The 24,177-nt window shown below is 46.7% G+C and overlaps 1 protein-coding gene across 4 annotated transcripts in view; it reads right to left on the bottom strand.

The window, feature by feature from the left end:
* Positions 1 to 24,145, bottom strand: part of LCMT2 (leucine carboxyl methyltransferase 2) — a 29,966-nt gene extending 5,821 nt beyond the window's left edge. For 3 of the 4 annotated variants that reach the window (XM_080614015.1, XM_080614018.1, XM_080614016.1), the window contains exons 1-11: positions 24,056 to 24,145; positions 23,651 to 23,775; positions 22,599 to 22,680; positions 22,118 to 22,298; positions 17,023 to 17,179; positions 16,383 to 16,572; positions 15,862 to 15,969; positions 15,657 to 15,747; positions 11,388 to 11,636; positions 10,227 to 10,457; positions 3,623 to 3,720 (exon numbers count right to left, since the gene is read on the bottom strand). In XM_080614015.1, coding sequence (XP_080470141.1) covers positions 3,623 to 3,720; positions 10,227 to 10,457; positions 11,388 to 11,636; positions 15,657 to 15,747; positions 15,862 to 15,969; positions 16,383 to 16,572; positions 17,023 to 17,179; positions 22,118 to 22,298; positions 22,599 to 22,680; positions 23,651 to 23,775; positions 24,056 to 24,094 — 1,551 coding nt within the window. In that variant the 5' untranslated portion in view covers positions 24,095 to 24,145. The remainder of the gene's footprint in view (positions 1 to 3,622; positions 3,721 to 10,226; positions 10,458 to 11,387; positions 11,637 to 15,656; positions 15,748 to 15,861; positions 15,970 to 16,382; positions 16,573 to 17,022; positions 17,180 to 22,117; positions 22,299 to 22,598; positions 22,681 to 23,650; positions 23,776 to 24,055) is intronic. The other variant, XM_080614017.1, reaches the window with a different exon arrangement.
* Between the last annotated feature and the right edge of the window lie 32 nt (positions 24,146 to 24,177).

The following is a 24,177-nucleotide window of genomic DNA, read 5'->3' as shown; positions in this document are numbered from 1 at the left end:
CATACCACAGCACATCGAGCCCAGTATAGAAACTGGGGAGAGTCACCTGGGAGGCCCAGATCACTGCTCAGGTTGGGCTGGGTATCGTTTGGCGGGTGCTGAGCAATTGTATTTGGCATCACTTGTGTTTGTTGTTTTCTTTTCCTTTTCCCCCTTTTAGTTTTATATTCTCTCTCCTTGTTATTTCCCTTATCATTATTATTATTGGTGGTAGCAGTAGTGGTTTGTGTTATACCTTAGTTACTGAACTGTTCTTATCTCAACCTGTGGGAGTCACATTCTTTCTATTCTCCATCCCATTCCTGTGGGAGCTGGGGCAGGGAAGGGAAGAAGGGGAGGAGTGAGCGAGCAGGTACGTGGTTCTGAGTTACCAGCTGGGCTTAAACCACAACAAGGGCTTTGCTTCTGCACATTTATTAAAGGCATCTTTCTCTGCATTCTTGTATGCTGCTTTCTGTTCAAGACACATGCCTGAGAACCACAAGTTTACCAACACATGGACTAATGCAGTGACCAGCAAAGCAGGTGACCAGTGGCTCAAACCAGAGCAAGACAAAATGCTGAACTGCAGCACTAATACGTAGAAAGAAAACCTTTAGTGCAAGCGCTAAAGGAAACTGTGTAAGATGAGGGGTGTAAAGGAATTTCATAGCAAACAAGCTGTCGAGAAAATTTCAGAGGTCATCTAGTCCATCCCTTTCTCCATCAATAATCTATTGATTATCATCTGAAGACATGGTTATTTAATAGCTTATGTAAGTCTGCCATGACAAGAATTTCTCTCCTCTTTAGGCAGTCTGTTGCAGCACTTCACAATAGCCTTTATTAGTGTCCAGTTGCCCTCTCTATAGATTCCCTGTACCACTCAAAGTAAAAAATCACAAAAACTTGTTTGTCCTCTCTGCAGCTATATTTTACATAGCTGAAGATTTATTTGTATCTTGACTCTTCTCCAGACTCAACAGCTGTAAGTCCCTCATAATCTTCCCCTGCAAGGTATGCAGTCTGCTCATTCTCGCTGCATACCTTTATAGAGCTGTATTTGCATCCCAGACACCTCTTTTTCTCAGGAACCTGCTTTGAGTATTAAACAAGGGTCCCGCTGAGAATAAGTGCATTGAAAAGAATCAAAAGGACTAACTTGTGTCTTACAGATAACATTCCTGGTTACACACCACTTGTTCTTGCTTCCAATACACATTCCTTTTCCACTTGGGAGTTCCAGAAGATTCCTGCTCAGCCAAGCTGCCCTTCTGCTCCACCTGCTTGACTTCTGACACTTTGGAATTGACTGCTCCTGTGCTCTTAAAAACATTCATGGTCATCAGTGCCTTCAAAAGCAGGTTCCCAGGGCACCTTCCTAACTAGTTCCTTCAGCAGCACAAAGTTCCTATATCTAGTGTCAAAGTTTTGCTGGCAGTTGTCCTATCACCAACAATTTGAAACTCAACTACTTCTCATAGTCACTGTGACCAAGACAACCACCAATCACCACTATGCCCACGAGTCCTTCACTGTTTACAAACAACAGATCTGGGAGGGCACCTTTCCTAGCTGGCTCCTTTAGTACCTGCACCAAGAAGTTATCTTCAACATGCTTCAGGAATTTCCTGCATGAGGTTCCCAGTTGTCATCTGGGAAGTTAAAATCACCCATAAGGACAAGTGCAGCTGATCTAGAGATAACCCTTAGCTCCTAACAGAGTAATTCATCACTATTATTGTCCTGGCTGGGTGGCTGATAGTAGACTCCCACAACATCTGCTTTATTGGCTTTTCCTTTAATCTTTACACAGAGGCTCCCAACTGCATCATTGCCAACTGCAAGCATCACACCACACAATCCAACCCCTCCCTTACATACAGAGCCACCCCTCCAGCCTCACTTGCCCTGCCTATCCCTCCTGTAGAGCCTAAAATGATCCACCATGGGACATCAGTCAAAGGACCTGTTCCACAAGTTTTCTTGCTCCATGATGTCTTGCTCTGGGACTAGGCGAAAGCTTCCAGCCCCTCTTGTTTACTCCTCATGCACTCATTAGCATAAAGAAATTTCAAATGTGCTCCAGTGTACTTAGCACATCATGGAGTGGAGTGAAGGACCTCGCCTGAATGCTGTCCCTCAACCACTGGTGTGCTGTCCTGGGGCTAACCACTACTGAACCTCATTTTACATTCTTTTATCCCTTCAAATCTAATTTAAAGCTCTTCCAATAAGCCCTGCTAACTCCTGCGCAGAACCCCTTTTTCCACCTTGAGAAAGGTGCACTCCACGTGTTGCCAGCAGCCTGGTGTCATGCAGACTGACCTGAGATCAAAAAACCTCACATACTGCCAGAGACACCAGGCTTGGAGCCAGGTATTGATTTACTGGGTCTTCCCGTTTCTTCCCTCATCATTCCGTGTAATTGGAAGAATGGAGGAAAACAACCTGTGCTCCTGAACCCTTAACCAGTCGTCCTAAGGACCTGTAGTATCTTCTGATAGCCTTTGGACTTCTTATAGAAATTTCATTGCTGCCTACATGAAAAAGCAATAGTGGATAATAATCCAAGGGCCATACCAGGGTAGGAGGTTTTCTTGTAACAGATTTCCCTAAGGAAGTGGGTCTGGTCAGAATATTGGGCGTTCTGCTCCACTCATAAGAGAGTCTCCTATGAAAATAACACCATTTTTTCTTAATGGAAGTGGTCTGATGCAGGGCACAGGCCAACTTAACCTTGGCAAAACCTCCAAGCTAGATGGACCATCACCCTCATCATTGTTTGGTTCCACTTCCAGAACCTCATACCTGTTGTACAAGGGCACCTGGGAAGGTGAGGCAGTCATGGAGGAGACGTGCCTGCTGCAGAAACTTGTCACAACTTTCCTCTATGCCTTAAACCACCAGGTTCTGCCCAGCAGAGCCACGCTGTGCCCCATCTCCCTGCCCTTGTCACAGTGCTCCCTAAGGGGTTCTTTCACAGGTGTGAGGGGCTTGGTTATGGTTGCTCCCCTGAGGTTTCTGTAGTTCAGGAACCTCCCTGCACGCTGGAGTATCCATTGCAGATTGTGCAGCACCTGAGTGAGCTGCCTGCCTCAGTGACCGAGGAAGCTCACAGGGAAATCTTATCAACATGTGTAAATGCCAAATGGGAGAGATGAAAGAAGACAGAGACAGAATGTGCTCAGTAGCATCCAGAGTCAGGGCAAGGTCAATGGGCACAAACTGAAATACAAAAAAAAGCCCCACTTAAGCATAAAAACCCCTCACATTTTCCTATTAGGCACTGATAGGTTGTCCAAGAGGTTGTGAAGGCTCCATCTTTGGAGATAATCAAAACCCAACTGGACTATACCATGAGCAACCTGTTCTAGTATAGAACTGCTCTAAGTAGGGGTGCTGTACTAGATGATCTCCATCCTTTCCAACCTCAACTATTCTGTGAAGATTGTATTCCAATAAATGGCAAGGTGTTCAGAAGTTAGCTCTGATTCTAACCACAATGGAGTGTGCCAGTACTGCCAATGCCATCTTCTTCAGTATGGCAATACCTCTGTAATTTAGTTGGCCTTGCAACACAGCAGCACACACCTACAAAGTGAAGGCTATTTCTACTTCTCAGGCCTCCCTAAGTTCTTACCTCAGTGCAGGAAAGCTCTTGAGTGCACAAGAAATACCAGTCCCCCAGCACAGGCTCCAGAGCAGAGCGGCCACCATACACAAACAGGTACTTCTTCCCTACAGAAAAAGACAACCAGGTGAAAAGAGAAGTTAGAATCTGGCCTATCACAAAAGAAGGCTTCTGTTTGCATAGAGGGGAAGCTGACCAAAGCCAGAAATTAATGCTGGCAGGCAGAGGTTTAAGACACTATTTATATTGAGACATCCTGCAACCTGATGAACATTTCCAGATTTTAGCAGTAAATGCAAGACATCAGTTCATGAATACAGGAATTACTCTTGCATCTACATCTTTTATAAGACATGGAGACTAAATATTTTTACTAAGAAGCTGTATTCTTCATGTCTGTGGTCATTCAAAAGACCCCCATCATCCACTTATATTACACAGTTTCTGAATGTTTAAAGTCTGAACGGGAATTACACACTGTAGTCTCAAAACCAGAAGGAGAAACCGTATTTTTTAATACACTGACTGGATTTAAGGAAGAAAAATTAAGCAGTAGGAAGATTACACCTGTAGAACTAATGAAACCAGAAAATCTTAAGTACAGAAACCATAGCAACACAATGATATCTATTTATCCCAGGAAAAACAGATAAATCCCCTAAGACAGTAAGAGTTGTTCATACAAAAAGAAGATGATAATTTAAGTGTGTAGGAGTTAATCTGGAGAGGCCTCAAAAAGGAGGTACAAAAGGTGCACAAGTACTTAGGGTAGATGTCAAGGATGTGTGTTTACTGCACTATGCCCTGTCAGCTCACTCCTTTGTAATAGGCTGTGCAAATAACACAAGTGTGGTCACTCACTTGAACTACAAAGCAAAATCAAGGCAAAAATAAGAAGATACAATAAAAGAAAAACATCCAATGAATTATTTATAAAATTTTATTTGCCCATTTAGAATTTGTTTCTTTGATATAAAATGTTAACTGGAAGGCTGAACCCTCAACTCCATTATGGTGCTAATTAAACTCCACTCCGCAAATTCAAAGTATGCTCTGGACTAGACTAACAACTGCTTAACAATTCCCTTGGTGTTTCCTTCAATAGCTCCCTGCCTCTCAATAGTGGAGAAGGAAGCAGCTTAAGAAAGGTCAGCTTTCACCTCCTGAATTCCACCAAGTCCCATCACTGACCTGCTAACAACTGCTGAAGGTTTTGCCCCTTACAGTCAGTATCTCTTACTAAACAAACCTTCAGCATGCCACTGCAGGGCTTGATTTTAGACCTATTCAGCACTACTGAGTATGTCAGTTGCTACCAGAAGAGTGCCTCTTCTGAGGCACCTCTCCTGGGTAAAGAACTAAGGATCCTGCTCCATAATTAAAATATTATCCTTCAGACAAGAAGTTCTGAAACTTCTTTCTGGTGTGATGAAGCATAAGTAACTTTAGCCTGAAATTATTTCAAAGACATTTCTGTGTCTTCCAGAACCTATCACATCCCTAGGCTTCAATTCTACTTACCACTGGGGATTATGTAGTATACAAAATACGCATCATGCAACCGATGCTACATGGAGTAAGCCGGCTGCTCTAATTACACAACAAGCTCAAATAGGAAATTCCAGTTGTCCAGGAATTCTAGAAGTCATCATGGACTGGCCCAAGGGCAAAGAGTTTGGAATGTCCCCAGAGGAGGAGGTGATGCGTGCTGAAAAGGCCCCACCACATAATGAACTGTCAGAAAGTGAAAAGCAGTATGCCTTGTTTACTGATGGGTCCTACTGTGGTGTGGGAAGGCACTGGAGATGGAAGGCAGCCGTATGGAGTCCTCAACGACAAGTTGCAGAAACTGATGAAGGAGAGGGTGAATTGAGTCAGTTTGCCAAGGTGAAAGCCATCCAGCTGGCCCTGGACATTGCTGAACGAGAAAAGTGGCCAGTACTTTATCTCTATACTGACCCATGGATGGTGGCAAATGCCTCATGGGGGTGTTACCACACAACCCAGAGGAAAACCCATCTGGGCTGCTGCACTGTGGCAAGATATCGCTGCCCGGGTGCAGAACCTGGTGGTGAAGGTACACCATGACAGATGCTCATGTACTCAAGAGGCGGGCCACTGAGGAACACCAGAACAACCAACAGGTGGATAAAGCTGCTAAGATTGAAGTGGTTCAGATGGACTTAGATTGGCAACATAAGGGTGGATTGTTCTTAGCCCCATTGCCCCGTGACACCTCAGGCCATCAAGGCAGAGATGCAACACACAGATGGGCTCGTGATCGAGGGGTGGACTTAACAATGGACACTATTGCCCAGGTTATTCATGAGTGTGAAACATGTGCTGCAATTAAACAAGCCAAACGGTTAAAGCCTCTTTGGTATGGAGGATGATGGCTGAAGTATAAATATGGGGAGGCCTGGCAAATTGATTATATCACACTCCCACCAACCCGCCAAGGCAAGCGCCATGTGCTTACCATGGTGGAAGCAACCACCGGATGGCTGGAAACATACGCTGTGCCCCACACCACTGCCCAGAACACTATCCTGGGCCTTAAGAAACAGATTTTGTGGCAACACAGCACCCCAGAGAGAACTGAATCAGACAATGGGACTCATTTCTGGAACAACCTTATAGACATGTGGGCCAAAGAGCATGGCATTGAGTGAGTATATCACATCCCCTACCATGCACCAGCCTCTGAGAAAATCGAACGGTGCAGTGGGTGGTTAAAAACTACACTGAGAGCAATGGGTGGTGGGACTTTCAAACATTGGGATACACATTTACCAAAAGCCACCTGGTGGGTGAAGACAAGGGGATCTGCCAACAGGGCTGGCCCAGCCCAATCAGAATTTTACATACAGTATATATATAGAGAGAGGAGGATAAAGCTCCTGTGGTGCACATAAAGAATTTGCCAGGGAAGACAGTTCTGGATTATTTCTGCTTCAGGCAAAGGCAAACCCACTCGTGGGATTCCTTTTGCTCAGGGACCTGACTTCCCTCCGATCATCACCTCAACAAAAAATGAACTTTCAGTCATGAAACCAGACAAGCTCAGCAGTGACCAGACCAAGTTTGGCAGTGTCATCAGCAGGCAACAATGCAACACTACACACCGTTCCTCCTGCCCCAAGAGGCTGTTACAAGACATGGAGCCTGATATCACGGACTGGATGAATTTAGCAACTTAGTCCGCAGACTAAGGAAATTATATCTATGTGTGTGTATACATATACAAATATGAGACAAAAGCAGCCCTGCAGAGAAGGACTTGGGGTGTTGGTCGATGAGAAAATGAACATGAGCCAGCTGCAGTCTGCGCCTGCAGCCCAGAAAGCAACCGTATCCTGGGCTGCATCAAGAGGAGCGTGTCCAGCAGGTCGAAGGAGGTGATCCTGCCCCTCTACTCTGCTCTCGTGAGACCTCACTTGGAGCATTGTGTGCAGTTCTGGTGTCCGCAACATCAAAAGGACATGGAACTGTTGGAACAAGTCCAGAGGAGGCCATGAGGATGATCAGGGGACTGGAGCACCTCGCGTATGAAGACAGGCGGAGAGAGTTGGGGCTGTTCATCCTGGAGAAGAGAAGCTGCGTGGAGACCTCAGAGCAGCTTTCCAGTATCTGAAAGGGGGCTTACAATGATGCTGGAGAGGGCCTCTTCATCAGGAACTGTAGTGATAGGACAAGGGGTGATGGGTTCAAAATTAAACAGGGGAAGTCCAGATTGGAGATAAGGAAGAAATTCTTTACTGAGAGGGTGGTGAGGCACTGGAATGGGTTGCCCAAGGAAGCTGTAAATGCTCCATCTCTGGCAGTGTTCAAGGCCAGGTTGGACAGAGCCTTGGGTGGCATGGTTTAGTGTGAGGTGTCCCTGCCCATGGCAGGGGGGTTGGAACTGGATGATCTCAAGGTCCTTTCCAACCCAAACCATTCTATGATTCTATATATATTGAAAAATGTGGGATCTGATCATGATGTGAATGGTATGGAAAAAGGGGTGGATACTGTCCTGGGCTCAGCTCTAGCAGTTATTTTTCTCCTTCTCAGTAGCTGGTGCAGTGCTGTGTTTTTGACTTCAGCATGAGAACAATGCTGGCAACACCGATGCTTTTAGCTGTTGCTGAGTAATGTTTACCCTGACTTTTCAATCTCATGCTCTGCCAGTGAGGACAGGCACTGGAAGCCAGGAGGAAGCAGAGACAGGACACCAGACCCAAACTAGCTAAAGGGGTATTCCATACCACAGCACATCGTGCCCAGTATAGAAACTGGGTGGAGTCACCCGAAGACCCAGGTCACTGCTCAGGTTGGGCTGTGTGTTGGTCAGCAGGTGCTGAGCAATTGTATTTGGCATCACTTGTGTTTGTTGTTTTCTTTTCCCTTTCCCCCTTTTAGTTTTATATTCTCTTTCCTTGTTACTTCCCCTATCATTATTATTATTGGTGGTAGCAGTAGTGGTTTGTGTTATACCTTAGTTACTGGACTGTTCTTATCTCAACCTGTGGGAGATACATTCTTTCTACTTTCATCCCCATCCCTCTGGGAGCCAGGAGGGGAAAAGGCAGGGAGTGAGCGAGTGGCTGCGTGGTTCTGAGTTACCGGCTGGGCTTAAACCACAACAATCATATTTCAAGTGGGAAGAGATCTCAAAGCCTCTTTTAATTTCTTTCTACTGGCAGGCTTGGAAAGTGTGCCAATATGAACCCCATGCAGCTCAACAAGGCCAAGTGCAAGATCCTGCACCTAGGTGGGGGCAATCCCCACTATCAGTACAGACTGGAGAATGAATGGATTGAGAGCAACCATGAAGAGAAAAACTTGGGGATACTGGTAGATGAAAAATGAGATATGAGCCAGCAACGTGCACTTGCAGACCAGGAAGTCAGAGGGCTGGAGCACCTCTCCTATGGAAAAGGTTTTAAAGAGTTGAAATTGTTTAACCTGGAGAAGGAAGGCTTCAGCTAGACCTTACTGTAGTCTTTAAATACTTAGAGGGGGGTCATAAGAAAGACAGAGAGACTTTTTTTTACCGGGACATGTAGTGACAGAACAAGGGGAATGGTTTTAAACTAGAAAAGGAGAGACTGAAAGAAGCTCCTAGGCAGAAGCTCTTCCCTGTGAGGGTGCTGAGGCGCTGGCCCAGGGTGCCCGGAGAAGCTGTGGCTGCCCCATCCCTGGCAGTGTTCAAGGCCAGGTTGGACACAGGGGCCTGGAGCAAGCTGCTCCAGTGGAAGGTGTCCCTGCCTGTGGCAGGGTTGGAGCTGGAGGAGCTTTGAGGTCTCTTCCAACCCAAACCTTTCTATGATTCTGTGATCTATAAACGTCTCTTTCAACTCAAACCATCAATCCTATGATTTACATAATGGCAGAACAGTATTCCCCATTCTGCTTTTTGTTCCTTTACTACTAATTTTGAACATTTGCTTTTGCTTTTTGCTTAAGCATCTGTTCATTACAAAGCCTCACTCTAGCAGTGCCAGTTACATGCTAAAAAGCTCACCTGCACACTCACAGAGGAGCACAGAGGCAAAAAAAAGAGTTGGGGAACCCAATAATATACTGCCTCAGCTACTTCTGCACCTAGCCCAGCCATAATAGGCTTATTTCTTCATGACCAAGAGGAGCACAGGGAGGCAGTGGCAGGGCTGCAGGCTAGAGAACCCCACTCACATTGCTTATAAAATGAGACAATCTGCCTGGGCTCCTCCCAGGGCAGTCCCAGAAGAACTCTCAGCCCCACTGAGACCTATTGAAATGACTGAACAGGAGCAACTCTCTGGAGCACCTTTGAGGGGGGAACTTCCAAGGGGCATGAGACACATTACAAGATGCAGGGGAAAAGCACTTGGTGTTTGCATAAGACTTATTACGGGATGCTCAGGAGAGGAACCAGAGGCAGGAAAAGGGATGGATTTAGATGATTTGGGGAGGTTTCTGGGCTGTGAGCGCACACTGCCAGCTCATGCTAAGTTTCTCATCAACCAACACCCCCAAGTCCTTCTCCGCAGGGCTGATCTGAATAAATGTCATTATCACATGATATCTGTTGTGTAGGTTCTGTAACGAATCTGTGTATTAATCCATGTGTTAATAGCACCGATAACTGAAATTCTGTTCAACTGTTGGATAAATTCACATGCTCAGGTCAGGAAAGTGCTGAGACTGCTCAGCCTTTCCTTTTTGACAGATTTAGTAAAGCCTCTCACAAATACTTTCCGGCTAGACAAACAAGAAAAGGCACAACAAGATCTGGGTATATACAATAAAAAAAACACATTCAAATGAAGCCTAAGGTCTTTAAGTCTGAGGGAAAGAAAAAAAAAAAAAATCACCACCTGAACAAATCTTTACGTAATTGGATTCTCTAAAGGGGTGATGAATTAACAAGACTACATTCTTTCCAAAATATTCAGAAGAAGCTATTGTTTCAGACAAGGGAATACAATGCATGAACATTAACTTCATAGCCTGTACCACATGACTAAAAAGTAAGGCTGTATCCTGACAACTGGCCTTTTAGACCTCACTGTCTGGACAGGACTGTCCCATTTATTCTGGAATTTGTATACTTCTGCATGCCTACAGCCATTTCCAGGTTTTTTACCTTTAAACATCACTTCAGTTGTGCTGTGCCTCCAACGCAAAGCAGCTGGCTCAGCAGCAGGCTGCAGGCTTACAAGTTTCACTGTAATGTCACTCGGGTCCAAGGCATTACAGGTTTCATGGAACTTCAGCCACAGCATTCCCAAGCCTGTACTCGATGGGGATGTTCGTCCTCCTACCACCAGGGCTAGACTGTTGGAGACACACGACACAGTATGGAATAGCCGCTCCTCTGCAGAAATACAAAACATTACAGTTCACACACATTTTTCTCCCATTACATTTATAGAATTTTAGAGTCCCTTAAGTTGGAAAATTCCCTGAAGATCACAAAATCCAACCATAAACATAACACTGCCAAGTCTATCACCACACCATGTCCATAAATGCTACGTCTACCCATCTTTTAAATACCTCAGGGATGGAGACTCCAGCACTGCCCTGGACAGCCTGTTCCAATGCTCAATAACCCTTTTGAGGAAGAAATTATTCCTAATCTCCATCTAAACCTGCCCTGGCGCAGCTTGAGGCTGGTTCCTCTGTCCCTTGCTCCCCAGGAGCAGAGCCCAGCCCCTCCTGGCTCCATCCTCCTCTCAGGCACTTGTAGGGAGCCATCAGGTCCCCCCTGAGCCTTCTCTTCTCCACACTGAATCCCCCAGGTCCCTCAGCCGTTCCCCATCACACTTGGGCTCTAGGCCCTGCACCAGCTCCGCTGCCCTTCTCTGGCTCCGCTCCAGCCCCTCAATGCCTCTCTTGCAGTGAGGGGCCCAGAGCTGAACACAGGATTTGAGGTGCGGCCTCACCAGTGCCCAGTGCAGGGGCACAATCCCTGCCCTGGCGCTGCTGCCACACTGGTGCTGATACAGGCCAGGATGCTGGGGGCTTCCTGGCTGCCTGGGCACAAGCTGCTCATGTTCAGCTCCATCAATCAGCACCCCCAGGTCCTTTTCCATGAAGAACTTTCCAGCCACTCTCCCCCAAGCCTGGAGTGTTCCATGAGGTTCTTGTGGCCCAAGCACAGGACCTGACACTTAGCATTCAGAACCTTCAGATCTCTTTGACTGCCAGTATAATTGTAGCATGACATTAGGTTTCCACTAGACATGATTCAATGTCACACAAAAACATCCTCCTTATACTTGACACCAGCATGAGAACTCACCCCATCTTTTATCAGTATTTTCCTTCTTCACACAGCCAGCTTTCCAGCAGCCTGAGTGTTTTATTAGCACATGAAAATTCGTCATCCGGCAGTGCTGTCCATCCTCCTCCCCAAAGCCTCCAGTGGTGAGGATCACATCGCGTTTTAGAAGAACAGAGTGGTGACCATAACGTCTCAGGCCGGAAGAGTCAGAGCGCATCACACGCACTGCAGGGACACTCCCAGCCATCCCAACAGCACCATGAGGAACTGTAAGCCAGAGAGAACCAAAGAACTCAGCATAAACAAGAACCAAGGAGTACATTTTAAATAAGAGATTAAGCAAATCTTCAGCTTTTCAAGAAGAAGATTGTGAAGCAACTTGACAGAGCACAGAAAATCTGACCTGCCCTAGAAATCAAGCTGTAATGGTTTAAACTGCCATTGTGCCAACTTGCAACCTCTGTCGACTGCTCCCTCAACTCCTGACATGGTTCTGAGACTACTTTTATGTGGTGGAGTAATACTGGCTAAGAGACTGCAGTGTTCTGAACTGCTGTAGCAAGACAGGAATCACTGCAACACCATCAAAAGGAATACCTTTCTGATGAACACAATATTTCGTTATTATAGCAAAACCCAGCAGAAACAGGACCTGGAAGCTGGATTTTGAAGTTTCTTGCTAGATTTTGATCCTGCCTTCACAAAAGCATTGAAATAAAGTCCTAAAGCATGACAAATAATCTCTGTTAATTCCAATGGTCCTATTATAAGAGAGTATTTTCAGTTGTCTAAATATCTTCTCTCTAAATCCTCTATCACTTAGTATGAAACAAGATCACATCACAGGACTCTAGCACACCTATGCATTATACAAATTGTTTTCTTTTAATCAGTTTCTTTGTTTTAATCAAGTGTCTCATCCTCATACTGTAAGAGATGATGAGGTGGAAGAGAAGCAGCTCTCAGTCTACTTTTTGTATGCCATACCCAGAAAGATTTTACCAAATGTTGTTTAGTACAAGACCCTACTTTCTATTGTTTGATGACTGCATCTCCTTAGGCCCACATCTTTCTACAGACGCATCTTTTTAAGACTGAGGGGTTTTCATTTTAGAAAATATATTTCCCATGCTCTGTTTTGAAGATACAGGACTTGCAGCTCTCTTAAACAGGGACCTAAATCTATTTGAGAGGATCGCTGGGGCAGAGGCTGGTATTTGAGACGGACCTTTCCCCATTCCCAGTAAAAAATGTCTAAGTAAGGATAATTTATTTGACTTTGAAGGCTCTTGCTATCAGTTGTGAATCCAACAGAGACAGCAGCAGCAAGACCCTATTCATGTCTCTAATGAATGGTCTTCACTATATTAATGGCAGTTAAGCAAATGTCAGATATTATTTTTTCTTTTTAACTTAAAGATAGATCCTACATACTCAGAAATCTTTAAGGTTTTAACATCAGGACCAGTGACAATCACACAATATACTTAACCACATGAACATTCACTTAGTTTTGATTTCACTACATGTTTTCAAATATAATCAAGACACAACACAATGAATACAGTGGCCCTGTCGGCTTAAGGAACGCCATCCTGCCCTATCCTTTTCCAGCTGTTTTTCCTTCTCCCTAGAACCCAGATTTCAACTTTCAGTTGCAATTAGAACTATTTGTGGTGCTATAATGTGAGCAAGACTAGTCTCAAGAGAGCAGACTTTGGTCTGTTTGGGAACCTGCTTAGTAAGGTTCCATGGGATATAGCCCTAGAGGGCAGGGGGGCCCAAGGCTGTTGGTTGATATTCAAGGATCACCTGCTACAAGCTCAGGAGTGTTGCATCCCAACTAGAAGAAGTGAAGCAGGAGGGCCAGGAGACCTCCTTGGATGGATAAGGAGCTGCTCAGGAAACTTCAAGGGAAAAAAGAGGCTTATAAAAGGTGGAAGCAAGGACAGGCGGCCTGGGAAGAATACAGGGATGTTGTCCGGGAAGCTAGGGACCAGGTTAGGAAAGCTAAGGCCCAGTTAGAATTAAACTTGGCTAGGGATGTTAAGGATAACAGGAAAGGATTCTATAATTACACTGCAAATAAAAGACAGACTAGGGATAATGTGGGCCCTCTCCAAAAGCTATGAGAACCGGCTAGCTGGATTTGGAGAAGGCTGAGGTTCTGAATGACTTCTTTGCCTCAGTCTTCACTGGCAAAATCTCTGACCGCACCACCCAAGTCTTGGAAGGCGAACGCAGGGACTGTGGGAATGAAGACCCTAGGCCCACTGTAGGAGAGGATCTGGTTCGAGACCATCTTAAAAACCTAAACGTACACAAGTCCATGGGACCTGACGGAATCCATCCGCGGGTCCTGAAGGAGCTGGAGAATGAAGTTGCTAAGCCACTGGCCATCATATTTGAAAAATCATGGCAGTCAGGTGAAGTTCCCGACAACTAGAAAAAGGGAAATATAACCCCCATTTTCAAGAAGGGGAAAATGGATGACGCGGGGAATTACAGACCAGTCAGTCTCACCTCTGTGCCTGGCAAACTCCTGAAGCAGATTCTCCTGGAAGACATGCTAAGGCACATGAAAAACAAGGAGGTGGTTGGTGACAGCCAGCATGGCTTCACCAAGGGGAAATCCTGCCTGACCAATTTGGTGGCCTTCTAGGATGGGGCTACGGAACTGATGGACATGGGCAGAGCAGTTGACGTCGTCTACCTGGACTTGTGCAAAGTGTTTGACACTGTCCCACATGACATCCTTGTCTCTACATTGGAGAGACATCAATTGGATGGGTGGACCACTCGGTGGATAAAGAACTGGCTGGATGGCCGCACGCAAAGAGTTGTGGTCAATGGCTCGATGTCCAGCTGGAGACCGGTAACGAGTGGTGTCCCTCAGGGATCGGTGTTGGGACCGGTCTTGTTCAACATCTTTGTCGGTGACATGGACAGTGGGATTGAGTGCGCCCTCAGCAAGTTTGCCAATGACACCAAGCTGTGTGGTTCGGTTGATACGCCGGAGGGAAGGGATGCCATCCAGAGGGACCTCGACACGCTTGTGAGGTGGGCTGATGCCAACCTTATGAAGTTTAACCATGCCAAGTGCAAGGTCCTACACCTGGGTGGGAGCAATCCCAGGCACAGCTACAGGTTGGGCAGAGAAGAGATTCAGAGCAGCCCTGCAGAGAAGGACTTGGGGTGTTGGTCGATGAGAAAATGAACATGAGCCAGCTGCAGTCTGCGCTCGCAGCCCAGAAAGCAACCGTATCCTGGGCTGCATCAAGAGGAGCATGTCCAGCAGGTCGAAGGAGGTGATCCTGCCCCTCTACTCTGCTCTCGTGAGACCTCACTTGGAGCATTGTGTGCAGTTCTGGTGTCCTCAACATCAAAAGGACATGGAACTGTTGGAACAAGTCCAGAGGAGGCCACGAGGATGATCAGGGGACTGAAGCACCTCCCGTATGAAGACAGGCTGAGAAAGTTGGGGCTGTTCATCCTGGAGAAGAGAAGCTGCGTGGAGACCTCAGAGCAGCTTTCCAGTATCTGAAGGGGGCCTATAAGGATGCTGGAGAGGGACTCTTCATTAGGGACTGTAGTGATAGGACAAGGGGTAATGGGTTCAAACTTAAACAGGGGAAGTTTAGATTGGATATAAGGAGGAAGTTCTTTACTGTGAGGGTGGTGAGGCACTGGAATGGGTTGCCCAAGGAAGCTGTGAATGCTCCGTTCCTGGCGGTGTTCGAGGCCAGGTTGGACAGAGCCTTGGGTGGCATGGTTTAGTGTGAGGTGTCCCTGCCCATGGCAGGGGGGTTGAAATTGGATGATCTTAAGGTCCTTTCCAACCCTAACTATTCTATGATTCTATGATTTTAAGTATAATGTAACAACCTTTTGGGAGCTGAAAGGATTGAATGGCTCAGAGAGCCATGTATGGAGGCCAAGCGGGAATACATTGAAAACAGAGAGTCTGTGGGATCCCCAAAATAGAAGGAGGAGCATGGTAGACTGGCATTGCAATCACGCACTGGAAGGACCCATGTATAAACAGAAGGAAGAGCTGTTCAGACTGGAAGGTTCAACAATCTGGAAGAATTAAACTGGTCAGAACAACCAGCATCAGGACATTGCCCTGGCCTCACTACGGACAGCAGAACCACTGTTAGAAAGATGGAGAAAGCTACTCAGATGATGCATCTGATCAGTTCCTTCCAGGGTTTTACTGTCTCCTAAAACCCCTCAAGGAAGTCTGCACAAGGTGAAAGAATACTATAAAAACTAGTGGGTATGTACCTGTCATACTGGGTAACAGCGGAGTCCAGGAAGGTTCCATCCCCTTTGATGCAGCCAGGACAAAGTAATGAGAACATTTCAGATGCCATTCCTATAGCAGACCCAAAGGAAAAAACAGAACCAATTTCCCTCAAAAACCTGAAGAGCAAGCAGTAGGAAGGAGCTGCTAGCCAGGTCACTGGTGTTCAGAATAAAGGAGGGTTACCTCATATTCATCAAAAGGCTCCAGAGTCTGCACTCTTTGCTGCTCATCTTGTGGAGTACAACAAGTGAAAAACTCATTCATATCCATGACACTGCACTCAGTCCAGCCCTGAAACAGAAATCACTCAAAATGATTACCTCAGAAGGATAGACTCACTTCCCACAAGAAAATTAAGACCCTAAATTAAACACCTGCATAAACCATAAGCTGTCTAGCTGGAACAACAGCAGCCCAGAATCTGGTGAAGATAGGTTTCTTACCTGTAAAGCTCTTAGAAACTTTATTTTTTGTATCAGAAGTCTTAGAGGAACCCATCTTGCCTTCATACCATACAGAAAGCAGGCTGCAAGTTGGTTGGAAGGACCCTCAAATGACTAGTAATGCTAGTAGAAAAGGCAGTGTCCCAGCCCTGGCCCTGCTGGCTTCAACCCATAACTGACACAGCTGATGACTTCCCGAATTATTTCATGTGACAATCTTTCCCAGGTACTTCACGTGTGCCCAGAGCTGCGGGTACTCACTTTTGCCAAGAAGCGCTTCTGCTGTGCCTCACAATCAGGGTACTGTGCCACAGAATGAAGCGTAGAGTTCAGCTGGTTAAAATGCTGCTGCATGACATGTCCAAAGGGGTCCTCTGGGTGCATCTGCTCATACAGCAGAAAGCATGCCCGAGAGAAATGCTCTGCTGCCCACTGAATCAGGGCATCAGACCTGTCAGGCAGATTGTACATCAGAAATCAAACAATTCAGGGCCCGCTTATCAATGGCAGATGCAGTGTATCTTCCTGCAACACCATAAAGCGTGCTATTAAGGCATCCTAACAGAGGCAATACACAAGACAGAATCCTGTGCGGGAGACTTATGAACATCTCCCTCATCTGTGCAGAGAATTCAGGGGATGAGAAAACCAAAAAACTCAAAATCACTCATTCAAGATTTCTCTTCTTTTTTTTTTTTCACCTCCATTTTAGTATGTCATGTGGACACTGATTACCCCATCACAATCATGCTATAAGGAGCTGCTCAGCACTGCCACAGAATTCCTGAGGCTAGTTACACGACAGAAGTTCTTATAACAGGACAGCTCCAGGTGACATACATACAAAGAAGCTTACTCTTTTCATTTCACCACCTAGCTAACAGGGGAAAACTCAACTGACCTGCTATTTTCCATGTAGGTGAGCACCACCTCTGCTATGAAGAGGGTGGTGATTTCAGGGTCCAATCCTGCTTCCTCCAGGGCTCTCTCCAGCTGAGACAGCTCTGATAAATCCACTCCCAGTAATTTATAATCCTTTCCAGAAAAGGTAACGACTCCTTGGAGATAAAAATGGTACAATCTCACTGCAGTGCGGATGCCACACTGAGACCAAAAGGGACATACAGGAAAATCAACCCCACAGGCAATCGCTCAGAAGGCTGTGCCCTTAAACTCAATTTCTTTGGGACATGTACAAGAAAATCCCCATCACTAAATGAACCATAATTGGATAGTGTCAAGAAGTGATCCATTAAATGCAGATCAAAACTTCCATTATTCCTAACGTAAATTTCACCTGCAGATTTTGCACAGAATTATCACACTTACTATAACAGAATTTTATCGTATTTACTTTAACAACATTTTTATAGAACCACTATCAAATCTGAAGGACTCTTATTTACAGACTTTCCAGTTTAGGCAAAGGAAGTACCATTGCTTTGATAGGGTTCAAATGATCTGCCTCACAACCATAAAACCATCCTCAAGCTTTTTGGAGGTTGGTTGATTTGCTTGTTTTTTAAATAGACTTCATGTCTGTAAACGGCACTGAATCCTGACACAGCACGTGCTGGTGCTCTGCAAACACCGGAGCGAGTCTCACACACCGTCATTCTTAGAAATTAGTCCAAATATATACTTTGCAAGCATCATCCTGGCATATCTCTGTACTCCATGAGAATATCATAAGCTATAGCTGCTGACCTGCTTCAACCAAATCATGAACAAAGGAAACTGTGAAGTACCTTTAGAAATCACCTACTCTTGTACCAGTGCGATCCAACAAGTCTGCCAATATTAAACATGTGAATGGATTCAAGAGGAAACTGAACAATCTCATGGAAGAGCTCACTAAGATGTGTCCAACTGCTCATGCGAGGCAGAGATTTGTGCTCTGCATCTATCTCTGTACCTGTCTTCAATAGACATTTCAATTGATTATTACAGTCACACAGCAGCTTACATTTGTTCTTACTGAATTTCATTCCACATTTGAGACCATTTGTACTGGGCTCAGGACACTAAACCAGGCCTTGAGTGACATGGTTTAGTGTGAGGTGTCCCTGCCCATGGCAGGGAGGTTGGAACTAGATGATCTTAAGGTCCTTTCCAACCCTAACTATTCTATGATTCTATGATTAATGTACTTTACCAAAATCCTATTCTCATCTCGCCATTTCCTGCTGGTTTATTGCATTTTCAACTTCTACAGCATATCTTCGACAGAGAATTTGTGGGTCAAGGATAAAGGGAGAGCAGCAATGGGGGACATTATTGTGGGGATCTGTTACAGACCGCCTGATCAAGAGGAATCTGTCGATGAAGTGCTCTATAGGCAGATAGGAACAGTCTCACGCTCACAGGCCCTTGTTCTCATGGGAGACTTCAACCACCCTGACATCTGTTGGAGTGATGGTATGGCCTGGCACAAGCAATCCAGGAGGTTCCTCGATTGTGTGGAAGACAACTTCCTTCTGCAAGTAATAGAGGAGCCGACAAGGAGAGGTGCCATGCTTGACCTTGTGCTCACCAACAGGGAAGGGCTGGTTAGAAATGTGACGCTCCAGGGCAGCCTTGGTTGCAGTGACCACGAGATGGTCGAATTCGAGATCCTCAGGATAGTGAGAAGAGCGTGCAGCAAGCTCACTGCCCTGGACTTCAAGAGAGCAGGCTTTGGCCTCTTCAGGAACCTGCTTAGTAAGGTTCCATGGGACACAGCCCTAGAGGGCAGGGGGGCCCAAGACTGCGGGTTGTTATTCAAGGATCACCTGCTCCAAGCTCAGGAGTGTTGCATCCCAACTAGAAGGAAGTGCAGCAAGGGGGCCAGGAGACCTCCTTGGATGGATAAGGAGCTGCTCAGGAAAATTCAAAGGAAAAAAGAGGCTTATAGAAGGTGGAAGCAGGGACAGGTGGCCTGGGAAGAATACAGGGATGTTGTCTGGGAAGCTAGGGACCAGGTGAGGAAGGCTAAGGCCCAGTTAGAATTGAACTTGGCTAGGGATGTTAAGGATAATAGGAAGGGATTCTATAGGTACGTAGCGAGTAAAAGACAGACTAGGGACAACGTAGGCCCCCTTCAGAAGATATCGGGAGAACTGGCTACCCGGGATTTGGAGAATTTTAATGACTGAATTATTTTTAAAATTATTATTATTATTAATAATAATAATAATAAATTATTATTAGACTGAGAATCTTAATGACTTAATTAATCTGAGGTTCTGAATGACTTCTTTGCCTCAGTCTTCACTGGCAAAATCTCTGACAGCACCACCCAAGTCTTGGAAGGCGAACGCAGGAACTGTGAGAATGAAGACCCTAGGCCCACTGTAGGAGAGGATCTGGTTCGAGACCATCTTAAAAACCTAAACGTACACAAGTCCATGGGACCTGACGGAATCCATCCGCGGGTCCTGAAGGAGCTGGCGAATGACGTTGCTAAGCCATTGCCCATCATATTTGAAAACTCATGGCAGTCAGGTGAAGTTCCCGACAACTAGAAAAAGGGAAATATAACCCCCATTTTCAAGAAGGGGAAAATGGATGACGCGGGGAATTACAGACCAGTCAGTCTCACCTCTGTGCCTGGCAAACTCCTGGAGCAGATTCTCCTGGAAGGCATGCTAAGGCACATGAAAAACAAGGAGGTGGTTGGTGACAGCCAGCATGGCTTCACCAAGGGGAAATCCTGCCTGACCAATTTGGTGGCCTTCTAGGATGGGGCTACGAAACTGATGGACACGGGCAGAGCAGTTGATGTCATCTACCTGGACTTGTGCAAAGTGTTTGACACTGTCCCACATGACATCCTTGTCTCTACATTGGAGAGACATCAATTGGATGGGTGGACCACTCGGTGGATAAAGAACTGGCTGGATGGCCGCACGCAAAGAGTTGTGGTCAATGGCTCGATGTCCAGCTGGAGACCGGTAACGAGTGGTGTCCCTCAGGGATCGGTGTTGGGACCGGTCTTGTTCAACATCTTTGTCGGTGACATGGACAGTGGGATTGAGTGCGCCCTCAGCAAGTTTGCCAATGACACCAAGCTGTGTGGTTCGGTTGATACGCCGGAGGGAAGGGATGCCATCCAGAGGGACCTCGACACGCTTGTGAGGTGGGCTGATGCCAACCTTATGAAGTTTAACCATGCCAAGTGCAAGGTCCTACACCTGGGTGGGAGCAATCCCAGGCACAGCTACAGGTTGGGCAGAGAAGAGATTCAGAGCAGCCCTGCAGAGAAGGACTTGGGGGTGTTGGTCGATGAGAAAATGAACATGAGCCGGCTGCAGTGTGTGCTCGCAGCCCAGAAAGCAACCGTATCCTGGGCTGCATCAAGAGGAGTGTGACCAGCAGGTCGAAGGAGGTGATCCTGCCCCTCTACTCTGCTCTCGTGAGACCTCACTTGGAGCATTGTGTGCAGTTCTGGTGTCCTCAACATAAAAAGGACATGGAACTGTTGGAACAAGTCCAGAGGAGGCCACGAGGATAATCAGGGGACTGGAGCACCTCCCGTATGAAGAGAGGCTGAGAAAGTTGGGGCTGTTCAGCCTGGAGAAGAGAAGCTGCGTGGAGACCTCATAGCAGCCTTCCAGTATCTGAAGGGGGCCTACAAGGATGCTGGGGAGGGACTCTTCATCAGGGACTGCAGTGACAGGACAAGGGGTAACGGGTTCAAACTGAAACAGGGGAAGTTTAGATTGGATCTAAGGAAGAAATTCTTTACTGTGAGGGTGGTGAGGCACTGGAATGGGTTGCCCAGGGAGGTTGTGCATGCTCCATCCTTGGTGGTGTTCAAGGCCAGGTTGGATGAGGCCTTGGGTGACATGGTTTAGTGTGGGGTGTCCCTGCCCATGGCAGGGGGGTTGGAACTAGATGATCTCAAGGTCCTTTCCAACCCTAACTATTCTATGATTCTATGATCATCTAGAACACGAATGGAAACCTTGAAGGAAGTCAGATGCAGAAGAAACCTCTTCTGAACCTCATACTTTACATTCCTTCACGTTGCCACTGAACTGCCCCATAGTACTTAACCAGCATAATAATCCTTTCAGTTCTGCTTATATTCTACAGTAGTTTCATAAGGCTCGTTTTTTTTCCTCCATTGGAAAGAGAAAAAAAAGATTCAGGTAACACAACAACTCATGTTTTGTTACAGTCAAGACACCCAAAAGTCCTCTCTTCTTTCCTACCCATGAAGTCCATAAATCACAGCATAATTTAGGTCGAAATGCGCCTTTGAAGATCATCTAATCCAACTCCTTGCTCACAGCAGAGTTACCTGTAGCAGGTTGCTCAAGGCTTTCTGCAGTCAACTATCTATCTCCAAGGCTGGAGATTTCACCACCTTTATGGGCCATCTATCTTTTAACTACTCACATGGCAGCAGGAGAGGGGAGGAAACAACAAAAACCATGCAACACTTTCATTATACGTAACTGGATCTTCCTCTGTTGCAACTTGCAACCACTGCCCATTGCCTGTTTGCTTCCTGCCTCCAGGAAAATCTGGCTCCATCTTGTCTACACTTTCCTGTTAGGTAGCTGAAGACTGCAGCAGGAGTCACCTCCCTCCCAACTTCTTCTTCCTAAGGCTGAACAAACCCAGTACTCTCAGCCTCCCCTCCTGCAACATGTGCTCCACCACTTAATCATTCTCATGACCTCTCACTGGACATGCTGCAGTCTTCCACTGTCTTTGTGCCACAGAGCCCAAAGCTGGATACAGTAGTTCAGAAATTGTATCAGAAAGAAACTGAACTCAGTTTGATATAATCTGCTCCTGGCAAATCCCTCTGGCAGCTGCACATCTTCTTGCTGCCTCCCAGTGCCACAAACAATTAATTTGGTCCAAAGTTTTTCAGAAAATGAACATCTTTTCACCTACAACTCTGTAGTTCCTCTATCACCATATCTCACTTTTTAAAGGCTGAAGCTGTTTGCTTCTTCTAAACATTCAGTACGTACAAAACCTTCCTTCTATAAATATCATACCTAATCCTTCCCCTTCACTGCTTCCCACCAGTGCTGACAACTCTTCCACTCTTTTGATCAGAGCAGCTTTTTGGCGTGCCACATTTGGGAAATCCACCTCATATACCACAGTGTGATGCAGAAGACCCATGTCCTTCAAACGGAAGTATAACGAGTCAAAGCCAGCACCTAAAGACAAGATCTGCAGAGAAAGCATCATAAAAAGTTATATCCTGACCATCCATAACATCACTTGCAGAGTGACAAAATCAGGCAAGCTCCTGCAAGAGGTAGAAGAATTTTTTGTAAGTATTGCCCCCTCCCACATAGGTCTGTCAAAGCAACAAGGGCCAGGCACAGTAGTGCCAGGCAGATTGTCTGTGCTCTTGTGGGAAAGGGTCACAACAGAGGCACTAAGAAGCTACTTCAGTGGCAAGATGCCAGAAAGACTTGTCAGGCACACAGTGGAAACTGCCAGTACACCCAGACAAGAAAAATGCACCTGTGTCCTAGGGTGGCTTTGGGTCTTCAGCAGGAAGTCTTGAACACAGTGATCTACAGCACGGGCACGGATGTAATAACCCCTGTGGAATGAAATTCAGTTGTAATCAGGAATGCTGCTTCTCCAGCACTGGCACCCCCCACTTCATAAAACTTTTTCCCCTCTCTTGGTTTCTATCCACTGAGTTCACATTTATAGCCCTACACTGGGAGATATTTGATGAGTCTGTCCATCTAGAACTTGTTAATAAATACAGATCTCCTTCACTCACTAAGTGCTTTAGGCAACAAGACTATGGATAACCCTTACGTGGGTGGCCAATAACCGAGTTCCTGCCCCAAATCAAGTGCCATAACAATATGAAATTAACTCCTGACCTGGTGACCACACTCATCTTCACAGGCCTGCAAGCTCTGCTTCAACACGCCCCAAATGAAACTCCTTTGGTAATTCACAGTCATTCTGACTGCATTAAGCTATTAGCCTCTTATTATGTAAACTCCACTTCCATATCAGCACAGAACCCTTTAACCACATTAAAATATTCATGCTTGTGTCATATAAAGCTCCAGAGAAGAACTACTGGTCAGACACCACTGATTCAAAAGATAATACTGCTGTTCTGAGCCACCAAATACCTTAGTGAAGTTGCAATGTTCTTGAGCAAACCACTGACATGCTAACATTTGTGGTACATTCATTTTCAAATCATGTTTACAGCACTTTCCAGCAGCAGTGGAGACTGGAGCTAGGAACCAGTCTGGTGACATGTTTTCCTCCAGACAAAGCTTCCAGTTTTCACTCCTAAGCCGTGTAAAATGCTATCAACAGTCTGCAGAGGTTACACCAAGAGATGTGCTCCACACGCTGCCGCTCACTATGCTCGTGTCCCCAAAGACACTTTAAAAAGCTGTGCCTTGACTAGAAGTGACACCCCGAGGGCCTGGGGGACCAGCGGACCCCTTCTGCCGCCTGCGAGCCCCACGTGTGCCGGCCATGGCCCCCTGCAAAGGCACCGGGGCCAGGCCGCCAGAGAAGCCCCCGCTGCTCACCGGTGGACAAGCGGGGCTCGCCGCCGCCGCCGCCCCACCAGGAGACGCAGGAACCGATCCTGGATGTAGCCCCGCGCCGCCGCTGAGCATTTGCTGACGGCGCTGCTGCCGCCAGTGCCCTGGACCTGCCGGGACAAGGACACGGCGATGGCGTAAGGTCCCGGCACTTCCGACCGACACCGCAGGCCCAGAAGCGCCCGGGCCTACCGGGGCGCGACGGCGGGGCCAGGCAGCACCGAGAGGACTCCGAGAGCAGGGTGAAGAGAGGGAAGGGCCGTTCCAGTCGGCGCCGCCGAACGCTGCTCACGTCCAGGCTTCCCCTCGACCCCCAAACCAGCCCAGGCCCCGCCCCCGGGCCAGGGCCCCACAGAGACACCCGGCAGGTCCTTGCCGCGGATCACTCACAGCGGCGGCGCGCGGGGCTCCGGGACGCCCGCGGCCCATCCTCCTCACACCGCGACGCCACGACCGAAAGGCTCACGCAGGAAGTGACGCACCACCGCACGCAGGAAGTGACAGGCGCGTTA

Source organism: Psittacula echo (assembly GCF_963264785.1).
Source record: "Psittacula echo genome assembly, chromosome: 3".
Classification (NCBI taxonomy): Eukaryota; Metazoa; Chordata; class Aves; order Psittaciformes; family Psittacidae; genus Psittacula; species Psittacula echo.
Note: the sequence above shows the minus strand (reverse complement) of the source record. Positions and strands in the feature narration are given on the sequence as shown.